The sequence below is a fragment of the Musa acuminata genome, chromosome BXJ1-4, assembly GCF_036884655.1.
Source record: "Musa acuminata AAA Group cultivar baxijiao chromosome BXJ1-4, Cavendish_Baxijiao_AAA, whole genome shotgun sequence".
In the NCBI taxonomy this organism is placed as follows: Eukaryota; Viridiplantae; Streptophyta; class Magnoliopsida; order Zingiberales; family Musaceae; genus Musa; species Musa acuminata.
The window spans coordinates 39,920,205-39,944,066 of record NC_088330.1 but is presented as its reverse complement, the minus strand read 5'-3'; the positions used below and the strand labels follow the sequence as shown (position 1 = coordinate 39,944,066).

Sequence of the window (23,862 nt, the reverse complement as noted above, 5' to 3'; positions counted from 1 at the left end):
TTTTGAGTTGATTGGGTTCCATGTGTATCTAACAGCTTTGATTGGCAATAGATAATTATCGTTTCAAAAAGTTGTGACTTGGAAGATATTTGAGAAAGCACTGCCTGCACTTACCTTTTTGGCGATGCACTGTAACTCCATGCTTTATCTCCTGTCAGCTCCCATGCACGCACTCGTGCTCTCCTGCCCTTCGTCTTCCTCAAGGCAGCCATTAATGATCTCACCGAATGGAGGTCCCATGTTGCAGTTCACTCCATCATTTCACCTTATGGATCGCGTTGTTCTTTTCTGTGGAATGGCTTTGTTTGTCTACCGCAGGTGGATGGAATCATCCGAACAGTATTGGCAAGAACTGGGATGCAGTGAGACCATGCATACTGCTGGGAAGCACATACAAAGGGCAGTCTTCAACTTCCATCTGTGAATTCATGGGATTCACACAGCTCTCACTAAGTTATGAATCGAATATTGGTCAACTCTTTCGGTCATTAGTAATGCGAGACTCACAACACGGCATGTTCTTCTCGAGATGTTTGGAATAATGGAAGACAATTAGTTCACCATCTCAGGAAAAAACAAAGAAGGTTCAGAAAAATGTGGAGTCATGAAGAGATCATAAGCACACAAGTCTATTAACTATTCATCATGATTAAACGATATTTCCCGACAAATTAGTCTCTGTAGATAATTCATTTGATTTAGGTTGTTAATTCCTTGGGAATAGAGACAAGAAAACTGTGTGGGTTATCCTTTCTCTTATCCAATCGAAGAGGATGTGACTGATGCTGATATGGTCATACTCACCATCTCAGGCAGGATCGATGAGCGGCTTCGGATGTAAGTCTCATGCTCGATGTGCTTGGACATATGTGAGTATATTTCCAGAAGAGAGCTGAGAGCAGCACCTCTTCTTCCCACACACGGTCGCAGAAAACATAAGATAGCTAATTAGCTTCAAGAGAACTAGATGAGGAAGAAAAGAAGCACCAAAGACCACAAAAGTTGCTCAGGAGAAGCTGGAGATACATAGCAGTACTAAACCCTGCACGATGGTTGTGGGCATGGATGGTCAAGCAGCGTGCAGGAAACCTAGCGAGCTGGGCGGTCATCGAGGATCACCGGGGATCGTTCCAGCACATGAGCATGACGACGCACCGCCGGAGAATGTAGAACCGAGCTCGCTGCTCCTTCACCAGCAAGCGGCACCGCCGGGTGAACGATCGGCAAGGCAAGCTTCCCTCTCTCTTGGCCATCATCCCCAGCAGGTGGTGCCCTCTCTCTCTCTCTGTCTCTCTCTCTTGGTCTACGGCTTCGATGGGTGCATGGCTGCTCTTCGGTTGTGGACTGGTGAGAGCTCTCGCGCCTCGGAGGACATGGGAGCTGCTTTGCTTCCACCACAGTGGCCTTCTCATAATAGAGGGTGGGGGCAGTGGGTGCAGCCGATCACAGTCAGCTATCAGGTGGTGGTTTGGGACATGGATGGGCCCTCGGGCTTTGATTGCTACACACTGCCTTGTCTGACACTCCAGGTGAGGGCACATGGATGTTGCGCGAGAGAGAGAGAGAGAGAGAGAGAGAGAGAGAGAGAGAGAGGTCCAAGCTGACTCCTGTGGAGAATGATGCATGAGGTGGTGGGAGTGGAGTCTTATGTTCGAAGAATCATGGTGGGCGAGCCTGAAAGCTTGTCTTGCTTGGCTCATATCCTCATCATCTCAATCAAATTTAGGTTAATGGCTCGATTAGATTTGAATTGGGCATGAATTATAATGGTTTGGATTCCAAATTTCACCGAAAAATTATATGTATTCTTAAAAGAACCAATCACAGACTTAATATATTCTAATCGAAAAATAAAAATAAAATAAAATCTTGAATTAATTTATAATAATATATAAATATATTATTATTAACTCCGACTTAAAATAAAATAAAATATTGAATTAATTTATAATATTATATAAATATATTATTATTAATTCTGACTTAAGCATCGATACATATCGATTAGTAGATCGAAAAATATTTGAATCTATAGAAAAATTATCATTTAGCACACAAAATAAATATTTGAGTCTATAGAAAATTATCATTTAGCACATAAAATATCATGGTTTGCCTAATTATAAATATGAAAAAAAGAAATGTAGGGTTGGGTGTGTTGCAAGAAAAGTCTAATTAGGCCCAATTTTAAGATTACATTCTCTCAAGTAAAAGAGATCCAAAGTTAATGTAATCACCCATAAAACAAGAAAAGAATGGTGGAGAGTTATTTTTAGAATTAGATGTGAAGCAGCTTATGAGAATGACAATTTAATTGGATCAGCAACCAATTTATGGGGCAATAATTTATCTAATTTGATGTTTATTTTTTAATTTTAATAAAATATATTATGTAAATCGATGATAACGAGGACAACGAAGAAATGGGGTAACAATTTATCTAAAAAATGAGTGCAAAAATTATATGTTTATTCTCTCTCGATTTTAGTAAAACATATTACGTAAACCAATGATGATGATGATAGACCATCGTCGATGATAGTGATGCCTATTAGCTCATGAAAATTTGATCAAAATAGATGCTAAATGCAAATTAAGTCACCAGATATGTTTGAAAGAAGACTCATAATATGATAATCCAACTAAAAATCTTCTAAAAGTTATGAATTTATTTGAAGACACTAAACACAACATTAATTAGCTACGATGCAATACTATCATTAAAAATATTAAGAAATGTATTCTAGGCTCTATTTATTACACAAAATAAGAAAATACTTTATAAGACAAACTTAGTTAATAAATTACTATTGTAATTAGTTATCTTTAGCATCTCGATCTTTATATTTTTAAAAATTATATTAAAATATTTATACTTACGAAAGTGAAATATTTAACTTTATTGCTCCAACAAAACCCTTCTCTCTTGATTTTTTAACATTATAAAATTACCTTTTTAACCATGTATAAGGAAATCAATATTTTATTTTCGTAAGTATATGGATTCTAATATAATTTTTAAAAATATAAGAATCGAGAGACTAAAAATAACTAATTACATGGGACAATTTGTAATTAGCTCTCAAGAAACAGAATCTCCTACGACTTAAAAGGATGTATGAAACAACCTTCCAGCCACCAATTCACTATTGGTCGGAGAAAATATAGTTTAAGAAAAACAGATGTCGAAGATAGTTAAAGCTATGCTTATTCTTGTTCTTGGATGTCTTAACCCTAAATTATCAGCTAATTTAATTTTATGCTAGGTTAGTGACATTAACGATGGTCCTATGTAGTAGATAGATTTTCTCATCATTGTCTTCACCCTCAAATGATTCTTCCCATCAAATCGATGGAGTCAAGTTGCGGACCATTAAAAGACTCGGTTTGATAGGTCAAGATCGACAAATCCAAGACGATGGATATCTCTTCTGGCCAATATAGCATCCATCGAAAGAAGAGATTGCAGCTCGAAATCTACATGTAATCGAGTTATCTTTATGGGACCGTCAGCCAATTGTCTGTCTGCCACGTGCTATGATCAGCTGGCTAATCGAGTTCGGATCTAGTGTTAAGTTGACTAAGATATGATAATTAAAGATTCGGATCAGAGTGTTTCATAGATTATAGCGAAAAGAACTTTTTATTGTATTGCTACTATATTTGGATGAAAAGGATTATGAATTATGTTGAAACTATGTTAGAATAATAATTATTTTGTGGTACAATTACGAGGAAGGTTGATGAAGTAAAAGTTCATTAGGTTTTGTGTGTAATCTTGAGATAGAATTAGGAAGAAGCACAATGATTTGTTGATTGGAGAGAGGACAAAATTGGTTCTCATAGGCAGAAAAAAGACAGAAAAAACAATGGGAAAAAGGTAAACAAACCTACAAAGGGGCCAAATTAATCAGATTGTACTGCGGTGGGTCCTTCCTCAGGTGGATTGCAGAATCCACCTTTGAGTTCTCTCCAAGCAATCATGCCGCTTCATGAGTGCAATTTGGATTCATGCATGGTCGACATGGAGAATCTTCTTCTTCTTCTTCTTTACTCCCACATCTTGTGATGATCTATCTACACAGAATCGAAGAAGGAAATGCCTCTCTCTCTCTCTCTCTCTCTCTCTCTCGCTCTCTCGCACACACGTCGATGGCCATGGGTGTTTTTCTTTGCTTACTTGTTTCGAAAGATGTTGGAATGGAGGTCAGGTTATGGTCACCTGATGCCTTCCCTTTCTATGCTGCTCCTTTTTTCTTTGCATTCAAGCTTTCGAGTCCAAGTCATAAAAGGCTTAGCTTTTCTTCTTTTCTCTTTTTCATGTACTATGGAATCCTCAGTGGGAGAGAAGACTGTGTTCTTGGCATACTCCTCTCAAATCCTTAGCCGGAGAAGTCGTTTTCACCCCTCCCACAACAGAGAACAGTTTTGTAAGTGTTTGTTCTTGATAAGATCTGATCTCTCTCTCTCTCTCTCTCTCTCTCTCTCTCTCATGTTGTTTCGGTTCTCGAATATTCTCTGCGTTCTTAGGAACTCGTGGGATGGGGAATGGAGGGTTTGAGACAGCAGGTAGCCGAGTAGAGCCGAAAGCTTTATTGGAGTTGGTGGGGACAAACACGTCATATTCTACGGCGCCGGCCCCACGCCAGTAGGTGCTCGTCCTCGTGGCTCAAGAGGAGGGTGGATGATGCGTGCATGCATCTCGCGAGTCTTCTTCGTTTCTGTTGTAGTTTCGTTGCCTTCCCATCTTAAAGCTCACCGCTCTCTCTCTCTCACACGCACTCTCTCTTTCTCTCTCTCTCTCTCTCTCCTCCTCCTCCTCCTAAAGGAAGAAGAAGAAGAAGAAGAAACGAGAACCCTATCAAATGGCTCTTAGCATTCCTTTTAACAGTCGATGTTTGCGAGTGCAGCATCATCAAGATTCACATAGTTTCAGCATCTTTGGCCTCTGATATCATATGAGAATCTTGATGATGCTGCACCGGCAATTGGCGACTACGCTCGTCGAGTCTCTTGCAGAAAGGTGGAAATTCCTTCAGGTCTGGAGAAGAAAGGAAAAAGAGAGGTAAGTTTGCTTTGATGCTTCTTTGTTGTTTATCCAGTAAGATCAGGTATTGCAACAAGTCTCATGCTTCTACTTTCTTGTGGCTTTATAGAGAGACGTGAGATCGAGCAAGGTTGCAAGGGACAATGACTTTTGGAGGAAGCTCTGTTTTGTTTTAGATTGCTACACCTAAGTGTTTGACTAGCAGCATGTAATGAAGAGCGAGATATGTGATTGCTCTATAAATCCTTGTTTTTTACATGCACATCTCTCTTCCCCTTTCTTTGTTACTGCTCGATCTTCTATACCACTCCTCTTCTTACAATCCTTTGGTGTCTAAGAAAAAAGATGTGGTTGTGAGTCAAGGAATTCATGAACATGCAATGTTTTTGCATGCAGACTACACCCACACTGACCAGCCAAAGATAAGGGAACTTTTTAAGCATCGAACTTGTGTGTTATGTTTGATTCCAAGTGTATGAAAAAAAAAAAACACTTATGGATTATGTTAACATCAATAAACAAACTTTACCAAAGTTGAATTCCATGAAATATTATCACATAAAAGACCTGTGATTTTGACAAGACATGCAGCAGTATTTGGAATAGCCAAATAGATTGTTCCTATAGAGAAGATATGACAACTACAAAGCTGATGTACAAGCTCAAAGGCAAAACTGATAATGGTTACTATGGATTATGATCTGCTTAAAAGTAGACAATATTGTGGAAAGCACCAACAAGAAGGTGAAGAACATCATCGCAGCTGTGCTGATGTAGCAGATATATTATTTTTTAGTATGTAGACACGCTAGATCGCCACATTGGACATATACAATTTGTATCATGCTAAATGAGTGTCAGATGCATGCTATGTTTCATGGTTGCAACAGTAGTATAACCTTTTACCAATATTGTTTTCAGTGCATTTGGCTAAACTGATAACTAGATGCAAGATAAATGAAGACATGTTTGGGGAAAAAGTACACAGATCTCTTGGGGAAATTAGAACAATCAATGATACATTTAATCTTAAGAAGAGAATAAACATTCTTCTACATCACAAACTCCAAATTTTATGCAGATCAACGAAATCCACAATTCACATGGTTACATCAGAACATGTACCAAGCAAAAAATCTGATAGGATAAAAGTACCTTGATGTTGCTTGGTGCCTTTTCGAACAAGCCATCAGTGGACAGTACACCATGGCAGACACTCTAAGATTGCTTGTAATCACGCTCTTGAACCAAGAAAACACTGCTGACACAAAGGAAGCTCTTAGAGTTGATACACAATAATAAACTGAATGGTGCTTCATACTTGCCCTTTAGATTCTTTCCAATCTACATTCAAGACTATGATGAAACATAAACCAAAAAACAGAATTGAATGAAGGATAAACGTAGATTATAAAGCTTTTCCAAGAAATCGAGATACAAAGATATAACTCTGAAAACATTGAAAATAAAAAGAGGATATTTGGACTGTTTACCGCCTAAAAGGGACACATGAGATGTGTGTTTAACTGAGTTTACAAAAATATTCTCATTAAGAACATATGTCTTATGGAGTTTTCTTTTTTATTTATTTATGAAATGATAAATTTGGAATGTTCATGTTTACTTGGACTTTACAAGGGTTGCAACTGAAAAAACTAACATTTTGCCACATATTATTGTCATTATACAGCATGAATTTGCTCAGGCAGCAAAGTTGAAAGAAAAGAAAATGCATGGTACCTTGACTCCTGGACATGAGTTTTGGATGTTGTACTACTGCCAAGCAGGGGTTCCAGTTCTAGATGCAGCTGTACCACCAAACCCAATTTTTTTCTTTTCCGAAGCTGCAGGCTTCAGAATTTGGAATGAACACATTAAGGTCTCATCGACGCTCATCATAGCACCTGCATTGTCAAATTCACCACAATAGTTTGGAGCCGAGAATATTGTTACAAGTTGCCTGTCAGCGAAGAATTCATATCCATCCTCCACCACCTGATAACAAAGTCGTCGATAGTGAGCATGAGATTCATAGGTGTGAGTTAAAGAGAGAAAAAAGAGGAGGGGGAGGAATGGTCAACCATACCTGGTGAGCACGACAAATAAGGTCCAGATCCTGCTTCTGAAGAAAATCACCGACTCTATCAGGGCCAAAAGTATATGAAACTCCCCTATCATTCATTCCCCATCCTTGAATTTCTTTACTAGGATCTGACCACAAAAGATCACAGAGCAATCCACTGTCTGGCACATCAGTAGGTCGTGCTAAGTTTCGTATTTGGTCCAAATTATGCAAGTCTGGTGAAAGACCTCCATGCATGCATAGGATCTTTTCATCAATAAGAGCTGCCACAGGCAGGCAGTTAAAACAATCAGTGAACACCTTCCAGAGTCTCACATTGAATCTGCGCTTACATTCATCATAGAACCCATAAATACGATTTATAGATGCACATTCATGATTGCCCCTCAAAAGAAAGAAGTTCTCTGGATACTTAATCTTGTAGGCTAAAAGAAGGCATATGGTTTCAAGGCTTTGTTTCCCTCTGTCCACATAATCCCCTAAGAACAAGTAATTGGCCTGGGGTGGCAATCCACCATATTCAAAAAGCCTCAACAGGTCAGAATATTGACCATGAATATCACCTGTTTACCATGGGAAAAATGATGTTAGCTGCTGAAAGAATGAATGTCAACTCAATTTAACAGGACCATTTTATGCAGCAAGTGGTGGACCAAACTCTGTTTCGCAATGTTTGTGTTTGTTGTGTTTTCTAATTAGAAAATAAACCAATTACAGAAGAAGCTATTCGTTGAACATGTTATTATTTATTTTTTAAAACTATACTTGCAGATTGCAACTTTTAATTAGAAATATTTTTACCATTTTACCTCTAAAATTTTCGAAAACACAAGTATGACATTGTTCCTTATATACAATTTCTTCCCTACAAGTGGTTATCGCCACTTCTTTTTAACAAATAAGTTGCTATAACCAAACATTTTTTTAAAAATGTATTTTCACTTAATATGTTAGAATTATAAGTACAAAAAATAAAATTGCATCCAAGGACACCCCTAATATTTTTAATTTACTTTTCAATAACTATATTGAGAACAATGGTTTTAAGTACTGATTTCAGTGAACCAATTGGACTGGTATAATACTGGTATCAGGAGCAATAAGCTGACTCAAATCATCTGGTATCAATGAATAAAATAATAAAAAATAATAACAAACTTTATATGTAAGTGTAACATTATCAAGCTATACATGTCCATTCAGTACTTGGTTGGCTTAATAAATATTGGTTGATGATCAACATGTATGCTATGATATAACTACAAAAACTATTTGTTAACACAGCTTCAATTTCAAGAGAAGTGGTTATACGTATTAGAAACTACTTGTTAATGGAGTTACCAAACATGTGGCATTCAGATCTAATATTCCATTATCACATATGCAACTATGTTGAATCTTAGAAAACTGAAAAGGAAGGTAAAAAGAACTTTAAAACCAAGTCAAGATAATAAGCACTGAGATGAAAACACTAGAAACAAGCTGCAAAAAAAAAAAAACACAGGAAACCTTCTTGAATGAGACCATGGATTAACTAAAACTATATATGGTTACATTGATTAGAAAGTGTAAAATTAATTGATATGAATAATTCTAGAGGGAAAAAGTATACATAGAAGAAAATTTAATTACTTACACAGTATTTTTTTTTAACCATAAAAGTGGATGAGAAAGGAAGAAAGCTAATCCACATGGAATATCAAGAACATCATACCTAACAGTTAGGCAAACTAGGCATCTTCACATAGAAAATCAGAACGAAAAGAATTCTCAAATTATATTTTTATGACACTCGAATGTTTCTTACACAAGATGGCAAATTTATTACTTTGTATGAAGAGATTCAGTACAAGATGCCATAAGCATTCTTAAAGAATTCTGCTCAATCTAACAGTATTAACAAAGAATGATGCCAATTACTGAATATAACATTGTACCTACAATGCTCCAATAGCAAACTGACAATAAGTCTTGATTTGAGATCAAATATCAAATCTACCATAATATTAATGTGGCAATAGAATGAAGAATGTAAAATATAGAGAGAAATAACATTATGGTATGCAATTTCGAATGGTACCGCACGGTACGGGCAGTATGTACCGGTCCGACGACATACCAGTACGCGGACCGTCCACTACCGGACGGAACGTGCTACAGTACTATAGTGCCACACTGTAACAGTACTACAGTAAGAGGAAGAAATATATAAAACAGCTTGGTACGCCCTGGTGTACCGCTCGGTACATGGTACCATACCGTACCGAGCCAACCTCGAAACACCGGTACGGTACGGTACGGTATTACATATCTTGAATAACATAATAAAGTACCACTAACATCACACTAACAGGCAACCGTAACAAGAAATGTTAATAAAACTAAGAAGTCGGGTGATGTGAAGTCCATTTCAAGGCTGAAGATATAAGAAAATAAAGCCACATTTGTTTATTTTTAGCAATCAGATGAAGTGGGAGACCACTAACAAGTTCAAAAGGCAAGATAAATGCTTGTCGTCTCTTATTATTGACTTCATTGTGGATAAACTTGGTAAGAGATGGGTCAAATGGAGATTGGTAAAAAGTTGATTATCCAAGTTCCGAGAGAAGCATTTACTATAATGAAAACAAGAAATAGAAATGGTTATCAAGATGTAATGTTACAAAGGTACAGCACATCATCATTGTTTCACATGTTTGGACCTTGTTTTTAGCATTCCACAGGTTACTCTGACTTGAAAGTATTTATCTACCTTGATTATTTTTTTAATTTTAATCACATACTCAACGAAGAAAACACGCCAAAGAATCTATCATACTCTAGCAGGAGCACCCTACCAACAGATATTAGTGATATTAGATATATATATATATATATATATATATATATATATATATATATATATCTAGCCAGCATAGAATCAAAGTAACTTCTTAGAAATACCCACTTCACATTGTAGTCCTTGTTCAGTCAAGTACCCAATGTTCCATCACATTAAATTATACGCCAGACTTCTCATTTCTAGTGGAAGCTTACACTACTAGCTCCATATAAACTAGACAATTTGCTTCTGCCCATGGCACAGAACCATCTTAATTCACTGAATTCGCATGTTACCATAGGCATCACAGCATGGATTATTCTTTTTTTACTCAATGTAGCACCAAGTATAGCATACATAATTCCAACCGTTGATTACATAATGAATCCAAATGCTTCAATTTATATTACCACAGACCAACCCAGTCATGAGAAACATTTGTTTCATTTTATAGTAAGATCAACCTGTAACTTGCTCCATTTACAGCACTACTAGTCTGACCCATGTTTTACAAGAGCTACTTAATTATAAGAATGGACTCTTACATACTGTGAATGCATATTTCATCTCATGCCAAGTTTAACATACAAATAAAAAACAATGTTCCTATCCAAACAGAAACAGCCATGATCATTTTAGATTAAACAATTTTATTTATCAAAATGTTTGACTCCAATCCAATTTGTCAGATATTTATTATATATTCTTTCATGTGGATGACTTCATCTAAAAGAAAACCATGATAGCAAAATCATATGTCTAACATTTTCAAGATCACGATCATATACGTAGACAGTAAAGGACCTTAGAGTGGATCTCGTCATTAACTAAGAAGCGCAGACATGCCAAGAACACGTCTGTTATTATTTATTTATTTATTCATGTGTCTATTTTTATTTAATATTTTTATTTATGGACATGGCATATCCATGTCGGACACATACTTCTCCTGTGCCTTTCCTCACCACTCCCGCGCCCTTCCTTGCATGATGCTCATGTGCGGTGACGAACTTGCACCTCCGTCACCAAATGCAAGCAGGCCCGTGCCTTCCTCTTCTGCATTGTCCACCTCAATGAGCCTTGATGCACTAGCAAAGCTTCTCTCCTTCCTAGCCATCTCCCCCTTCGGCGACCTCAACTACGCTTGCATTGTTCTCACCCAGATGTGGCGTCCTCCCAACCTCTTCCTACGGAATACAATGATTCACGGCCTCAATCCACCCCCCGCACTCTCCTTTCAGCTTATGCCCCACCTCGGCTTTGTGCTCAATCACACACATACGTCTTCGTGCATGCGACCTACACCTGCTCGAGTATGGGATAAAGTTCCACAAGGAGACCGTCAAGGTTGAGCTCAACACTAATGTCTACATGCTTAATGCATTGCTTTAGATGTATGCATGTTGCAGCTCCTTCGGAGTCGCTCACCAGTTGTTCAAGGGAAACCCTCATAGAGATATCATGTCAAGTCATGATGAGAGGGTACATCCATGAAGGCTTTTTTGAGGGTGCATTGCATCAGTTAGAAGGGATGAAAGACATGGGTATCAGACCAAATAAGGCCACATTGATGTGTCTGGTGACGGTTTGCTTTAGCTCTAGTGATTTGTATAGAGAGCAATCGCTACATTTGTATGAAGATGAGCTCGATTTGTTTATGAAGAGCCTAAATTTGGGGATCGCTCCATATTAACAAATACACATGCCTCACCATGTCCATGTCCATGCTTCTTAGGTCCTCAATAGACTTTGAACTTCATTTGAAACCCAAATGTTTCAGAAATTATAAAAAACAAATGGGATTGGAGAAAGAAGCATCATGTCTAACAAAAGAATTGCATATATTCACCTCCCTTAGGTCAACTCTACTATAGCCATGGTCAAGAAGCATAATTTAGTCACTTTGAGCAATATCTTATTTCTAAAATGAGTCAATGCATGGTCTTATTTCACTAAAGTTTTTGGGAAGAAAACTCAAATGTGAAGTCTATTATAATTTTAGCCTTGAAATGATAAGATTAAAATTTTTTCCTTACTAAATTATGCAATAAGATCTTTAGTATCTTATAAGCTAAATATCACAATGACTCCCATGAAAAGATGCTAACTAATCACAAACACAATCATTAAATATAAATATAACTATGAGAATTGCATCTTATCAGCAATTAAGTGGAAGAAGTGGGACACAAATGAATCATGCCAGTGTTAGAAAATAAGAAAAAGAAGAAAAAAAGTAGTAGAAGGAAAAGAAAAAAAGAAATCATAATAAATTGGATAGGAACAACAGTAAAGGACTTCTTCAAGAGGTAGAAGGAAGAAAAAGGAGATAGGAAAAGTGAAAATTGGTATTAATAAAAGAAGTGTCTTATGTGTAACCAACCATCTGGTCTAGTTCCCCAATCTGAGAAAAATGTATTTCCTTGTCTTTTTTCTCTTTTCAAGTAAATAAGACTTTTAACTCCTCAAATAAATCTAGTCTGAAAAGTTTCATCAGATAGAACTACTGTTTGAAAAACAAAGAGAAAATGATTTTTTATCACTACAATTAGGCACTGTGCATTTTGAAAAGGAATACAAGACCCATACACAAGGGATGTCTCAATGAAGCCTACAAACTTCTATCTGCCTTGTGCCTAGGCACCCATTCAATAACACTATAACCATAATTGCACAATTTCTAAAGAAGGTTGGCATAGACTGTGAAGATCCTACAAGTGGTTGGTTAGAAAATGAGAATGTCATAGCACTTGGTAAAAATGTAAGCAATCCGAGATGCCAAAGGTTTATAAATATAAGGTTAAAGAATAATGAGGCTAAAGAATGTAATGCAATATGAAAAGGACATATCTACCTGCGAGATAAAAGAAAAGTCCCATTAGCCAATATTAAAAGGCCAACATGAGAAATGTAAAAGATCCTTGTAAGACATAATGAAGATTAAATCAAGGTGACAGCTTTTTCACAAATTATTTAATTAAAATGTTACAAAGGCAGTTGTAAATATTTTAAAAAAATTAGAACTATGAAACATAAGATTTTCTATAAGGTTAATAAGGGTTTCAGAAAGATAAAATTCAAGATATAGATGTTGCTTACAAGATAATGGGCTATGTGCCTAACTAGCTTAGTTAAGGTGCCTTTCTCTTCTTGTCTATATAAAAACAAAGAAATTTGTCTGATCAAACATTTCCTAATAATTTAGGAGTTATTGAATCATTAATACACAGAAAACTAAGGAAATAAGTACTCAGATGTTAAAAAGAAGGGGTTAGAAGCAAAGACTATCGATGACTAGAGCAAGAGGGGATACACATTACACCATGATTTGGGAAAGAGATTTTAAAAATGGAAAATCTATTTATTCTATCAATAACCAAGGTGAATCTGATGCATAGGCGATTTGCCCTTTTCCTATATTAAAAAAAAAATTCGAGGCATTCGACTCATGTAGCTGACTATCCAAATCTCGTTATGCCCTGTCCCACAGCAAACTATCAGATATGTATAACGCCTAGAAATAATAATTTTCTGCATTATCATGATAATATATATTTAAAGAGAAAGAGACCTTTCCATAAATTCAGCAACCTCTACACAGGAAAATTAAGCAATACTAGAAGCCACTTGGAACACAAAATCTATGCTGTTCAACTAACGAAAGCTACCAAACAAACCATGCAACTGAAATGAAAACAGCAATCCGTTCAAGTTTCAATCACCAGGTTCCAAAGGCTACGCAATATATTGACGACTAGAGAGGGAGAACAATGACATCAAAAAATCGAACCTTTTTCGTCTCCAAATTCAAGATGTGTGCAAAACCATTTCAACGCTGCCGAATCAACCCATACCAAGATGATAAAATCCGAAAAAAATTGGCCTGGGCTTACCGCAAATCTTGATGGGCGCCTCCAGCTCCAGGAGGTTGGGCTGCTGCAGAAAGATTTCCTTCGACACGACACACAGCTGCCGGATCTCCGCCTCCAGGAGCTGCACCTGCTTCCCCGGCCGTCCTCCCTTCACTTCCAGCAGCCGCGAAATGATGCCATCCAGCACCGTAGGATCCATCAAGAAGCTATCTTCCTCCCAGTGTGCCGAGCAGTACAAATTTCCAAGACGGTTCTGAAACGGCCCCTTGATTTCGCCTTGAATGATCTCCTCGCCGAAAGCGCCGCGATCGCTCCCCCGGACCGACTTCACGATGGAACAATTAGCCGATCGATTAGGGTTCTACTAATCCCTTCCTATTTGCGCCGGGGAGAGAGAAATCGCACAGAGGGTTCCGCCCGCTCTCCTCTCCTCCTTCCTCCCTCAGTGCAAAGGAGAGCGGGCGAGGAAAGAAAAAGACCACCATCGGCGATCCAATCGGGTTTCTATGAGGACCGAGAAAGGTCCTTCTTTTTCCCTTAAAGAACACATCGGGCCCAGCAATCTTAGGCGAAGGCCTAATTTTCTTCCCTAATCACTTTGCCCAAATGCATACCGGTCTCATGACTGGATGTATCCGTTTTCCTCTAATCACAAGGAAGGTAAACCTAACCCGTGAACATTTGGCGTCATAAAAAATCGTCACCAAATGGACGGCCAAGATGACATCAGATTTGCTCTTACAGATGTCTGCCACGTCATTTCAGAGTCGCAAACGTTAGTGGCATCCGATCAACACCGTTTCGAGGCTTTTTTCACCGATCTACCGCTCCACCAAAGCTGGTCCCGCATGTAGGTCCATCCGGGCTCCACGAAACATCTAGTAAAAAAGCAGGTAAGCAGTGGGTGCGATACGACTGCAACAAATGGGCAGGTGAATTATTTATGTCTCGTATTTTTGGAATTCCTTTTTTTTTTATGATGATAATAAGGTAAGAACCACTTTATATCTACGTTTTGAAAATATTTGACAAAAATATCTGACGACAGTAAAAGAAGCGGATTGTAATTACGAGTGGTTTTCATCTTTTATTGTTCTTTTCATCCACAATAATATTATCATTTATTATTATTAATTTAAATATTAAAAATATTTTATATTTTTATATTTATAAGATTTGGATACTAAAGATACCTACTATTTTGCCGTTCCTAATACTAAATATTTGCCATTGGCATCTGGAGACCAATAGAATCTTTAAAGACTTTGAACTTGGTTGGGTACTACGAAGAACAAGTCGATGCAATCAGTATATAGAATCGATCCCTATGCAGCAAGCAGGATCATCACAACAAAAACATATTATAAAGTTCGGAGAACCTAAATAAACTGAGACGTGAATCCTTATTGTCAACTAAGACGACGAAACATTGGAAGGAAGAACACTTCTTCGAATAGATTTATTCTGAGAGAAGTTTGAGGCCGGCAGAGAAATGCCGCTCAAACAAATCCATCTCGGTCCGGTCAAACGACAAGCCAATCTCGACACCGTCTCCTGATCTGCTTTCTGCCAGCGATAAGGCTCCCGCCCTCTGGATCACCATCTCGACCTTCACCGGCGTTCCCCACCCGAAGTCAGCGTCGTAAACCCTGAACCTGGACGATCCCGCGACGGTCATGGCCTGCTGCGTCGCCGCAAATTGCCATCTCCCGCCCCACCCGTGCACGCCTTCTAAGGCTGCTCCATCTCTCAACCCCTGTATGGCTTTGCCGATTGCCTCAGCGGCCACCACGATTCCATCCTCCCCCACGAGATCGCTCACCTTCACCTCCACGAAGCACGGGACGATGCAGTTGCCGAAGTATGACATCGGCAGCGGCGGCTGCAGCCGAGCTCTGTAATCTGCGAGGAATATTAGATGAGCAATCTTATCGCCGGCGTAGCCGAAGGTCTTGACGAGGCAGATCCACGCGTAGGCGTACGTCACCACGGCGGTCGAGCAATGGAACGAGCCGTGGCGCTCGTCGAACTTGGCCGTCACCGATCTCTTGAGCGTCTGTAACTGATCCTGCGTGAGGCAGAAGGTCGCGCTTACGAAGTCGGACGCAAGGGTGGGAGATTCATCGGTTTCGCAGCGGTCGAAACCGGGGAATATGTTGACGGAGCGGAGCTGAAGAGGGTTGGGGACCGCCGTCCTGTCGAAGGACTGCGCCGGTTCGGCGAGCTGGCCCGTCCGGCTGGCGGAAGCCCAAGCGTTCATGAAGTGCACGTAGCTCGAGCCGTCGCATGCGGCATGTGGCACCGACGCCGCGACGGCGAAGCCGTGGTTAGGGAACACGGTCACCTGCACGGCCAGCAGTGGCTTGGCAGCGCTCGACCAAACCAGCCGAGGCGCCAACAGCTGCAGCTCGGCCACGCTGTGCGCACATGTCCCGGAGAGCTCCCGGAAGTCCACCCCGACGCACTCGGCCACGACGAAGGAGACCGAGTCGCCGTAGGCACAGCCGATCCCGGATCGGTCGTCAGGGCTCGAGGAGCACATCAGATTCCCCGCGAGGGGGTAGAACCGCTGGAGGGCGAGGGAGAGGGACGACCTGAGTCGGGGCAGCACCGAGTCAACGACGACGGCGGTGGGGTGGGGGAAGTCGTAGAAGAAGATGCGCCGAACGGGGCCGGCGGGCGACATGACTATGTCGAAGAAGGAGAGAGGGATGGAGGCGGGCGGCGCCGATCCATTCGTCGGGGAGACCTGCGACTGTTCCAGGACGCGGAACGCTTCTACCGACACCATCGTTCGTTCAGCTACGACCAAGTCCAGGATCTGTAAGTAGAACAACTTCGTGGCCTGATATAGAGTGCGCTCCGCAACGTTTATCTCTTTGTATAATCTACACAGCTTCGAATCACCACACCAGTTGCGTAAGCGATTCCACGGGAGGTATAACTTCGAGTAATTGGCCGCGTTCTCTTTCTTCTCGTGCACGGTGCTTTGACGGAGCGGACGATGGCAGGCACGCCTTTAAGAGAGAGATCAAACGGGCAAACCGGAAGCAGAAGCATTGGGTGGGAAAAAGAAAACCATGGAGCGCCCATCGGAAGCGAAGTCGGAACACTGGTAGCTTCGCACCGCTATGGTTGCGCAGATACACACGCTCTCTAACTATACTTTCTGATAAGGACATTGCGGGCCTCACGTAAACGAATCGATGATGTTTCCTTCGTTCATTTATACGGTCAATCATGGCAGGCGGATGTTTAAAGAATCGAACCGTCTAACTTCTGATTCGATTTGAAACCGACAAACATATGCAGGTCAATTCGATTCCATCGAAACAAATCGATGAGTCGAGGGAGAGACTCATCTCATCGATGGCCAAACGTCGGTCGAGGATCGCTCAAGCACTCCAATGGCTGGAATCGGTAACATGGGAGGAGCGGAGATCTGCTGCTGCGTCCTTGGAATCACCGACTACTGTTGATGGAGGAGGCAGGCAACGTGGAATGCCATCGTCTACGTGTAAACACGAGGGCAGAACGGTGCATGCGAAACGTGAGACGAAATAAGAAACATCGTACGACAAGAGAGGACAGCTAATACCCAAATGCATGGTCAGCTCCGCATCTCCGCAAAAGGATACGTAACGCATGACGACAGTTCCCGGCTCCCCAGGATGGGACCCACTTACCATCGCGGTACCATCAACTGATTCGACGACACCGTCACTTCCTTTGACCCCATTGGCCAGCGTCCATGGGGTCCCGAGTCGTCTTTCCAATCACCACACCGGTAAGAAAGCAGGTAGTTTCGTGTTGCAGAAGTCTCATTTCTGTGCGAAATTACCGTTTCACCCTTCACTACGAGCCAGCCTCTCATGTACATCTTCAAATGGCCCGTAAGTTAGCTGATCTACTTATATCGGACCGGCCGACTCGGGTACACCTGATACGCGGCCCAAATCAATAATCCGGTCTAATAGCTAAATAAAGTTGGTTGAGCTCAATCAGTTTCGGGTCATAAAAATAGGGAATTCCAATGGCCTATTTCGGATCTAAGAATTCATGTTGGATGTAATTTAGGACGTTGGGTTAGATCCATGTTAGATGTTATAAACCAATAAATCAAACACCTCAGTTATAATCGGCTTAAGATTAATTTGCATTTGATAAATCTTTCTTTCCTAAAAGACAAAAGAAATAAATCTTATTCGATGACATAACTAACCGATAAATTCGACGAATCTAAATTGCTGTTCCAATATATTCGAGTCTGATGTGGAACTAAACTGTGGTATTACACTGGCGATTAACTTCAATCACCTATAATGTTCTTCACTAATCGCGACTGAGCCGAAACAATAATTATTATGAATAATTCCTTTCTTAATGTAGTAGATCAGATCCAAATTGAGCTTTAGATGCTGATACAGTAAGATTTTTGTCTCCTCCCTAACCATACTTTTTATTTTTGTCTAAATCACACACTATCTTCCCCTGTGGTTAGAAGACTATTAATTTGATGAGATGACAACATCGCTTGTCCCAGATGAGTCTTTTCTTTAAGTTGAACTTGGAAGATCTGCCTCCTTATCGAACAACACCAGTTTCATCTAATCCAACCTTAATCCACAAAACAATTCACGGCAGAAAGATTTGTAATTTAGCTTGAAAGCGAGAGGATCATGTTGTGTCTCATGACCATGGAGCAGGTCAGCTGGTTTGGGTTTCACTGTCTGCACAACTTGGTGTGGAAAAGTTTGAGGGAGGGGGGCTTCGGTTCTTGTCCATTGAGCAACTGCTGCATGCAAGGCAGTCTCTGAGAAAGCTAGAAAATGACTCAACACCTAAAATGAGATATCTAAGGATCCATAACTCTATCCCCACATCTTGTTTGAATGTATCATGAGAATGAAGAACCTCTGCAATGATATGATCTTATTGCTGGGTTTTGTCTGCTTTGATGTTGCCTACAGTATCAGACAAACATACTGAGCATCTGAACAGAACTTTGACACATTATGTCGATGATGAGTTCCTGTTCATCCTTGTTATCTGATGAACAGCTTCTACTTGTTATCTGATGGACACAAAAGCATGAAAACAAGGAAGAGTTTCTCAAAAGCTTAGCTGTGCATGGCAATGGCTACTGTTAGTTTATGCAAGTCAGTCTTCTTCTCTGATCTCAGCCCTATGGTGATTGTGTCAGTGTGGCAGAGGCAGCAACCTTGGCAGGATAAACAATGAGCTCGAGTAAGAATGTAGGCATGTGAAAGATAATGAATGCTGAGCTGAGATGCAGTTTCTTAAGATTATAATGATACCATTGAAGTTTCTTGAGATAAAACCAGCCTGATGTGATCAAAATCACCATGGAGGAGTCATTTCACTTTGTGACAGGGAAACAGAAGGGTCTTGGAATACACATGCTTCCATTGATTTGATCAAACACCTATGAAATCATTGAGGAGTTTGGCAATCACATTTATGATTTGGGGGAATGATGTTGGAAAGAAAAGTTCAAGTGGGCATAAAACTAGTCAGTATATTACAAAGACAAGGTGAGGAAAATATTTCTGACAGACCATATCATGGATTTCTTTTCTGTTGGATATGATACATCAGAATTTAATTGTATGGGATGCTGGAAGCTATGACTGCAAATTTGTTGGCTTCCTCAAGTTAACCATATTATCTCTTAATCAATTTTCACACCATCAATCTTAAGTATCTAAATTAATTCTTGACTGCAACTTTGTTCAATAGCAAGTTGGCACTTTATCAAATCATTAGAACAAGATGAAGCTTCTTAGACATCAACTTCATTGACTCAGTTCCAAAAGATTGTTAGACTTTGATCTTTGTGGTATCTGAAACTGAGTAAACTCTAGCTATAACTGAATCCATCTCTATAACCTAATTTCACCTGAACAATCTCATTGATTCCATCAATGTGACCCTAAATATTCTTTCAGTAAGCATATCAACAGGAATGCTCCCTTGAGTTCAGTAAGCCTTAAGATACATCTTATTTTAGCAACAAAAGAAAATTATAGAGAGATACAAACAGAAACAAGTTAATATCCCAGTATGAGTTTTGATACCTGAGGAAATAATCGACGTTTACTCGAACAATTAACAACTGAATTACAGAAGAAATGTGATTAATTTTCTGTTTTTTTTTTTGGGGGTTCATTTGAAGTCTTGTTTCCATTGAAAGAATTGATTGGTCTTGCAGGTTATATATGAGGTTAATATTTTCTATCTGATCACAAACATGAGTTTTTGAGTATGTCTGAGGCAGTCTTGATTAGATCTTCCTTTTTTTTTTGTTGTTTATCAGCTAATGTATGATTGAAGAATATCATATCATTTCTTATGATGTTAATTGTGATATTATTAGTTAGTATGATGTACTTAATGTTGTTTGATTTTGTCAGGTCCAAACACAAATAAGAACTAGGAAAGTGGTTCTTATCCCTAATCTGATCATATGCTCAAAATTTGACCTTGGATCTGCACTCCTACTTGCAAATCTCTGATCGAATCCTACATCATCTACATAGAGTGGCATAATTTCTAATCTCATATGAAGTACTAAGATCAATTGCAGCATTATTTTTAGACTTCACTCACAACAACAAGATCTCCTCTTGGGCAGAGTAGTTCTTCTTCTTCAAGAACATAATTGATCAGTTCATAAAATATGATATGACCATCAAAGCTTGGTGTAATTTAGGGTTTCTAATCTGGACACCATGATGCAGATCCCTAGGAGGAAGGACAAGAAAAACTAAGTGACAAAGATGAAGAGAAAGCTGAGTTAGTGGTCTGTGTAGGACCCTTCATCATTTTTATGGAGGAGAAGATGATCCGTACTGCTCATGCCTTGTACAGATCATGCTGCATTACTAAACACCATGAGATGAACCTGACACAACTTTCCAGTGGATTGGAACTCATGATTACTGAATGGGTGGGATGTTTTAGTGCCTTAAATTACATACTTAGGTCATAATAAACTATGCTAAGTTGGTTTTATTGCTCTCCGGAGACCATAATGATGTGCTGGAAGCTGCAACTGCTGAGAAAAAGCTACTGGTGGGCGCAGTTAAGGTGTTTGATAATTTGTTTCCTCATCCATCAGTGTTGCTAATAATCCAGGGCTGCACGCTGTTCAAGAACACATTAGTTTTTGAGGTCTGTGAGGCAGCTTTTTACCTCACTGTGCGGCCATGAACCATCTGTTCTTGGGTTCTCAGTGGCAAGCAAGCACATTATGGATGGAGCAATGGCAGGTGGATCTAATGGCGTCCGGTTCAAATGGCAAGCATGCTCACTCTCTGCACCCTCGTGCATCTCATCTCTGCTTCCATGCTGCAAGATGGATCCATTATGTACTCTCTCACCCCATTCCTAACTAATGATTGCAATTACTCTCCATAAACCTTCAACCAGGGTTTAACTCAGCCTGCAACACACAGCACCATGGGCCAACATATCAGCAATCACACATGAATCATTGAGCAAGCAGAACTCAAGAACTGGTTTGCACTTGTGTCAACTTCTTTGTCCCTTTGAGTCTTCTTGAAAGGACTGTTAATATAATAGGAGATGAGTTTAAATGCAGGAGTCTGCCAATAAATAACGACGAGAGCTGTCGGCCATTGTGAAGACCGGGCCACCTTAATTATTCCTCATCCCAGTGTTCATAAGCCGTGCAGCTGCTGCAGCACTCCTCCGTAAGCCACGAGAAGCATTGCTTGCAGAGACGACGATGACGGGGTTTGGCTCTCCCTGCGGGGCTTGCAAGTTCCTGAGGAGGAAGTGCGTGAGGGGCTGCGTCTTCGCCCCTTACTTCTGCCATGAACAGGGAGCGGCCCACTTCGCGGCGATCCACAAGGTGTTCGGGGCTAGTAACTTCTCCAAGATCCTCATGCACCTCCCCGTGGCCGATCGATCCGAGGCGGCCGTCACCGTCTCCTACGAGGCCCAGGCGAGGCTCCAAGATCCCGTCTACGGTTGCGTCGCCCACATCTTCGCCCTCCAACAACAAGTAAGCAACCCTGTCGATCCCATGCGTTGGATTCGCCGTCGACAGCTTTGGACTCACCGGCTTTTGCTTCCCTCGATCCGCAGGTCGTCAATCTGCAAGCGCAACTGGCCTCTCTTAGAGCTCAGGCAGCCCAAGGGCTCGGAAGCAGCACCGCAGCCGATCGAACTCCTCGAGAAGACAAGCCACCCCCTTACCACCAAGATAACCAAAGCTTCTTTCGGACTGCAGATGGAAGAACACCGCCTCCTTTCTCTTCGACTCCCTCAATGGATTTAGATAACGTCGTGAACAGCCGCCATTACGACGTCGGCAGTGAGCATATCTCCTTCGACGATGGCTCGTTCGCAATGGCCTCTCCCGGCATGCAAGCCAGCAGTTGGAGCTCAGCTTACCATCATGACATGGAAGACCTTCAGTCAGTGGCATTAGCTTATCTGGGTCGCTCATGAGGAAGTCGATCGATGCATCCGTGCATGCAGCTTCTTTGCATGGAGAAGAGTGTGCGACGCGATCATGTAGCAGCAGCTGATACATGAGGTGTGTGTGTGTGTGTGTTAGAACACAGATAGGGAGATGAGAACCAGACCCTTGTTCAGGTTCTTTACAGAATCTATGAACTCATCTTACCCCTTCTTCTTCATTGCATTGGGATTAGGCACATTCGGGAATGACATGCACCTCGAAGAAATAGAAAGGTCGATCAATTATGTTGCAGAATTTAGGGTTCATGCTACTACCCAACAGCTAGTAGACAAAGAGCCCACATTAACTACCTCATCATTTTAACACTCTGCATGAACTGTTGATGTATAATTTCAAGAACAATAACCATGAATTATGGAACAAACTTGTCCTACAGAATTAGAAGTAATGCAGTGTGGGGGATTTGCTGGGAGTGGATTTTGCTCTCTCTTGGCTTCTGCAGTCTATCTTCAGAAGATGGAAAAGGCTTTCTTGAAGAACATGAGAGTGTAAATTGACTTGTTATGCAATCCTTAGGAGTATATCCTCCATGAACTCAAATGAAGAACATCAAACTCAACCAATCTCTCCTCTTGAATTTGTATTTTATGTTCTAAAGAAGAATGAGTGCAGATAATTCCATGTCAGTATAACCATGCAAACCATATCAGATGAAAAAATTATTGCCTTGTGTAAAATGTCATGTCAGTTGTCTTTTCCTGCTTCACTCAATATTCTTCCAAACCAATTACTCTATGCAACTCCAAAGTTTAATATGTTGTTTTTATGAAGAAACAGTACATTAACAATCATGAACCCTTCTTTTATTTTAGCATCACAAGCTAATCATGCTAGCATATGGTACTTCCTGACTGCAAATGATAGTACTATGAGACAAACTTTTCAATAATTGACTTCTATTGGGGAAGATGAAAGATTGATTGATAGATAGATATAAGAATAAAATAGTCAAGATGTTTACTCTTTTGGTTGGTGGGAGTATTTTAGGCATCCAAGGACAGCTGTGGTAGGCAAGTAGAAGCTTAAGTTCTTGGAAAGGACAAACAGGCCACTGTTTCTACATTAGAGAGAAAAGAATATTATGTTTAAGTTTATTGATTGAATTAAAAAAGACTATGAGTTAATTAGTCAATAAATCAATTTTTTTCAAAGTATCTTTTCATTTTGTGAAGAAACAGAATTCATCACTTAATTGTCACTATTAGTTCTGTAAAAGTTTATTCGGCAAATCATAGAATGTAAGAATTTAAGCTTATAAGACGTCGGCATAATGACTTACAGTGTATGATGATATTACCAAAAATAAATAAAACATCAAAACAAAATGCCAATCGATAAAAGTCGATTGGTACATACGGATGAAATATGAAGCCTTGGCAACATCAATGTCGAAAGGAGAGATGCTCATTTTTATAAACATCATTAAGAAATCATCTGCAATGTTGTCATCAACTCGTCAACTATCCATCCATTTTGAACAAAGATATATATATCAAAATGACTAAT

The 23,862-nt window shown here is 40.0% G+C and overlaps 3 protein-coding genes and 1 long non-coding RNA gene across 6 annotated transcripts; 2 read left to right on the top strand and 2 right to left on the bottom strand.

Moving 5' to 3' along the window:
- Window positions 1-3,972: 3,972 nt before the first annotated feature.
- On the top strand, window positions 3,973-5,303 carry LOC135672624 (uncharacterized). Of its 2 annotated transcripts, none has more exons than XR_010513034.1 (4): window positions 3,973-4,211; window positions 4,341-4,430; window positions 4,531-5,065; window positions 5,157-5,303. It is a non-coding gene; the product is annotated as an uncharacterized LOC135672624 (long non-coding RNA). The 2 variants fall into 2 exon arrangements; XR_010513033.1 differs by having other exon boundaries at window positions 3,974-4,206.
- A 737-nt stretch (window positions 5,304-6,040) lies between these two features.
- On the bottom strand, window positions 6,041-14,311 carry LOC103982749 (serine/threonine-protein phosphatase PP1). Of its 2 annotated transcripts, none has more exons than XM_009399755.3 (4): window positions 13,845-14,311; window positions 7,134-7,693; window positions 6,788-7,042; window positions 6,041-6,305 (listed from the first exon to the last, which is right to left on the bottom strand). In XM_009399755.3, the coding sequence occupies exons 1-3, from the start codon at window positions 14,020-14,022 to the stop codon at window positions 6,821-6,823; spliced, it is 960 nt and encodes a 319-aa protein (XP_009398030.1). In that variant the 5' UTR covers window positions 14,023-14,311; the 3' UTR covers window positions 6,041-6,305; window positions 6,788-6,820. The 2 variants fall into 2 exon arrangements, with proteins under 2 accessions (XP_009398030.1, XP_009398031.1); XM_009399756.3 differs by having other exon boundaries at window positions 6,041-6,391; window positions 13,845-14,307.
- A 971-nt stretch (window positions 14,312-15,282) lies between these two features.
- Window positions 15,283-16,614, bottom strand: LOC135672202 (phenolic glucoside malonyltransferase 2-like). The gene has a single exon (XM_065180660.1). The coding sequence runs from the start codon at window positions 16,612-16,614 to the stop codon at window positions 15,283-15,285; it is 1,332 nt and encodes a 443-aa protein (XP_065036732.1).
- Window positions 16,615-21,546: 4,932 nt separating this feature from the next.
- On the top strand, window positions 21,547-22,664 carry LOC135672623 (LOB domain-containing protein CRL1-like). Its single transcript, XM_065181123.1, has 2 exons — window positions 21,547-21,873; window positions 21,957-22,664. Exons 1-2 carry the CDS (start codon window positions 21,595-21,597, stop codon window positions 22,320-22,322), a joined length of 645 nt encoding a protein of 214 aa, XP_065037195.1. The 5' UTR covers window positions 21,547-21,594; the 3' UTR covers window positions 22,323-22,664.
- Window positions 22,665-23,862: the final 1,198 nt, after the last annotated feature.

Coding starts and splice junctions, on each gene's coding strand:
- LOC103982749 (XM_009399755.3), bottom strand. CDS start 14,022: ATGGATCCTACGGTGCTGGATGGCATCATTTCGCGGCTGCTGGAAGTG. Junction 7,694..13,844: donor GGCGCCCATCAAGATTTGCG/GTAAGCCCAGGC, acceptor CATGGTAAACAG/GTGATATTCATGGTCAATAT. Junction 7,043..7,133: donor TTATTTGTCGTGCTCACCAG/GTATGGTTGACC, acceptor CTTTGTTATCAG/GTGGTGGAGGATGGATATGA.
- LOC135672202 (XM_065180660.1), bottom strand. CDS start 16,614: ATGGTGTCGGTAGAAGCGTTCCGCGTCCTGGAACAGTCGCAGGTCTCC.
- LOC135672623 (XM_065181123.1), top strand. CDS start 21,595: ATGACGGGGTTTGGCTCTCCCTGCGGGGCTTGCAAGTTCCTGAGGAGG. Junction 21,874..21,956: donor TCTTCGCCCTCCAACAACAA/GTAAGCAACCCT, acceptor CTCGATCCGCAG/GTCGTCAATCTGCAAGCGCA.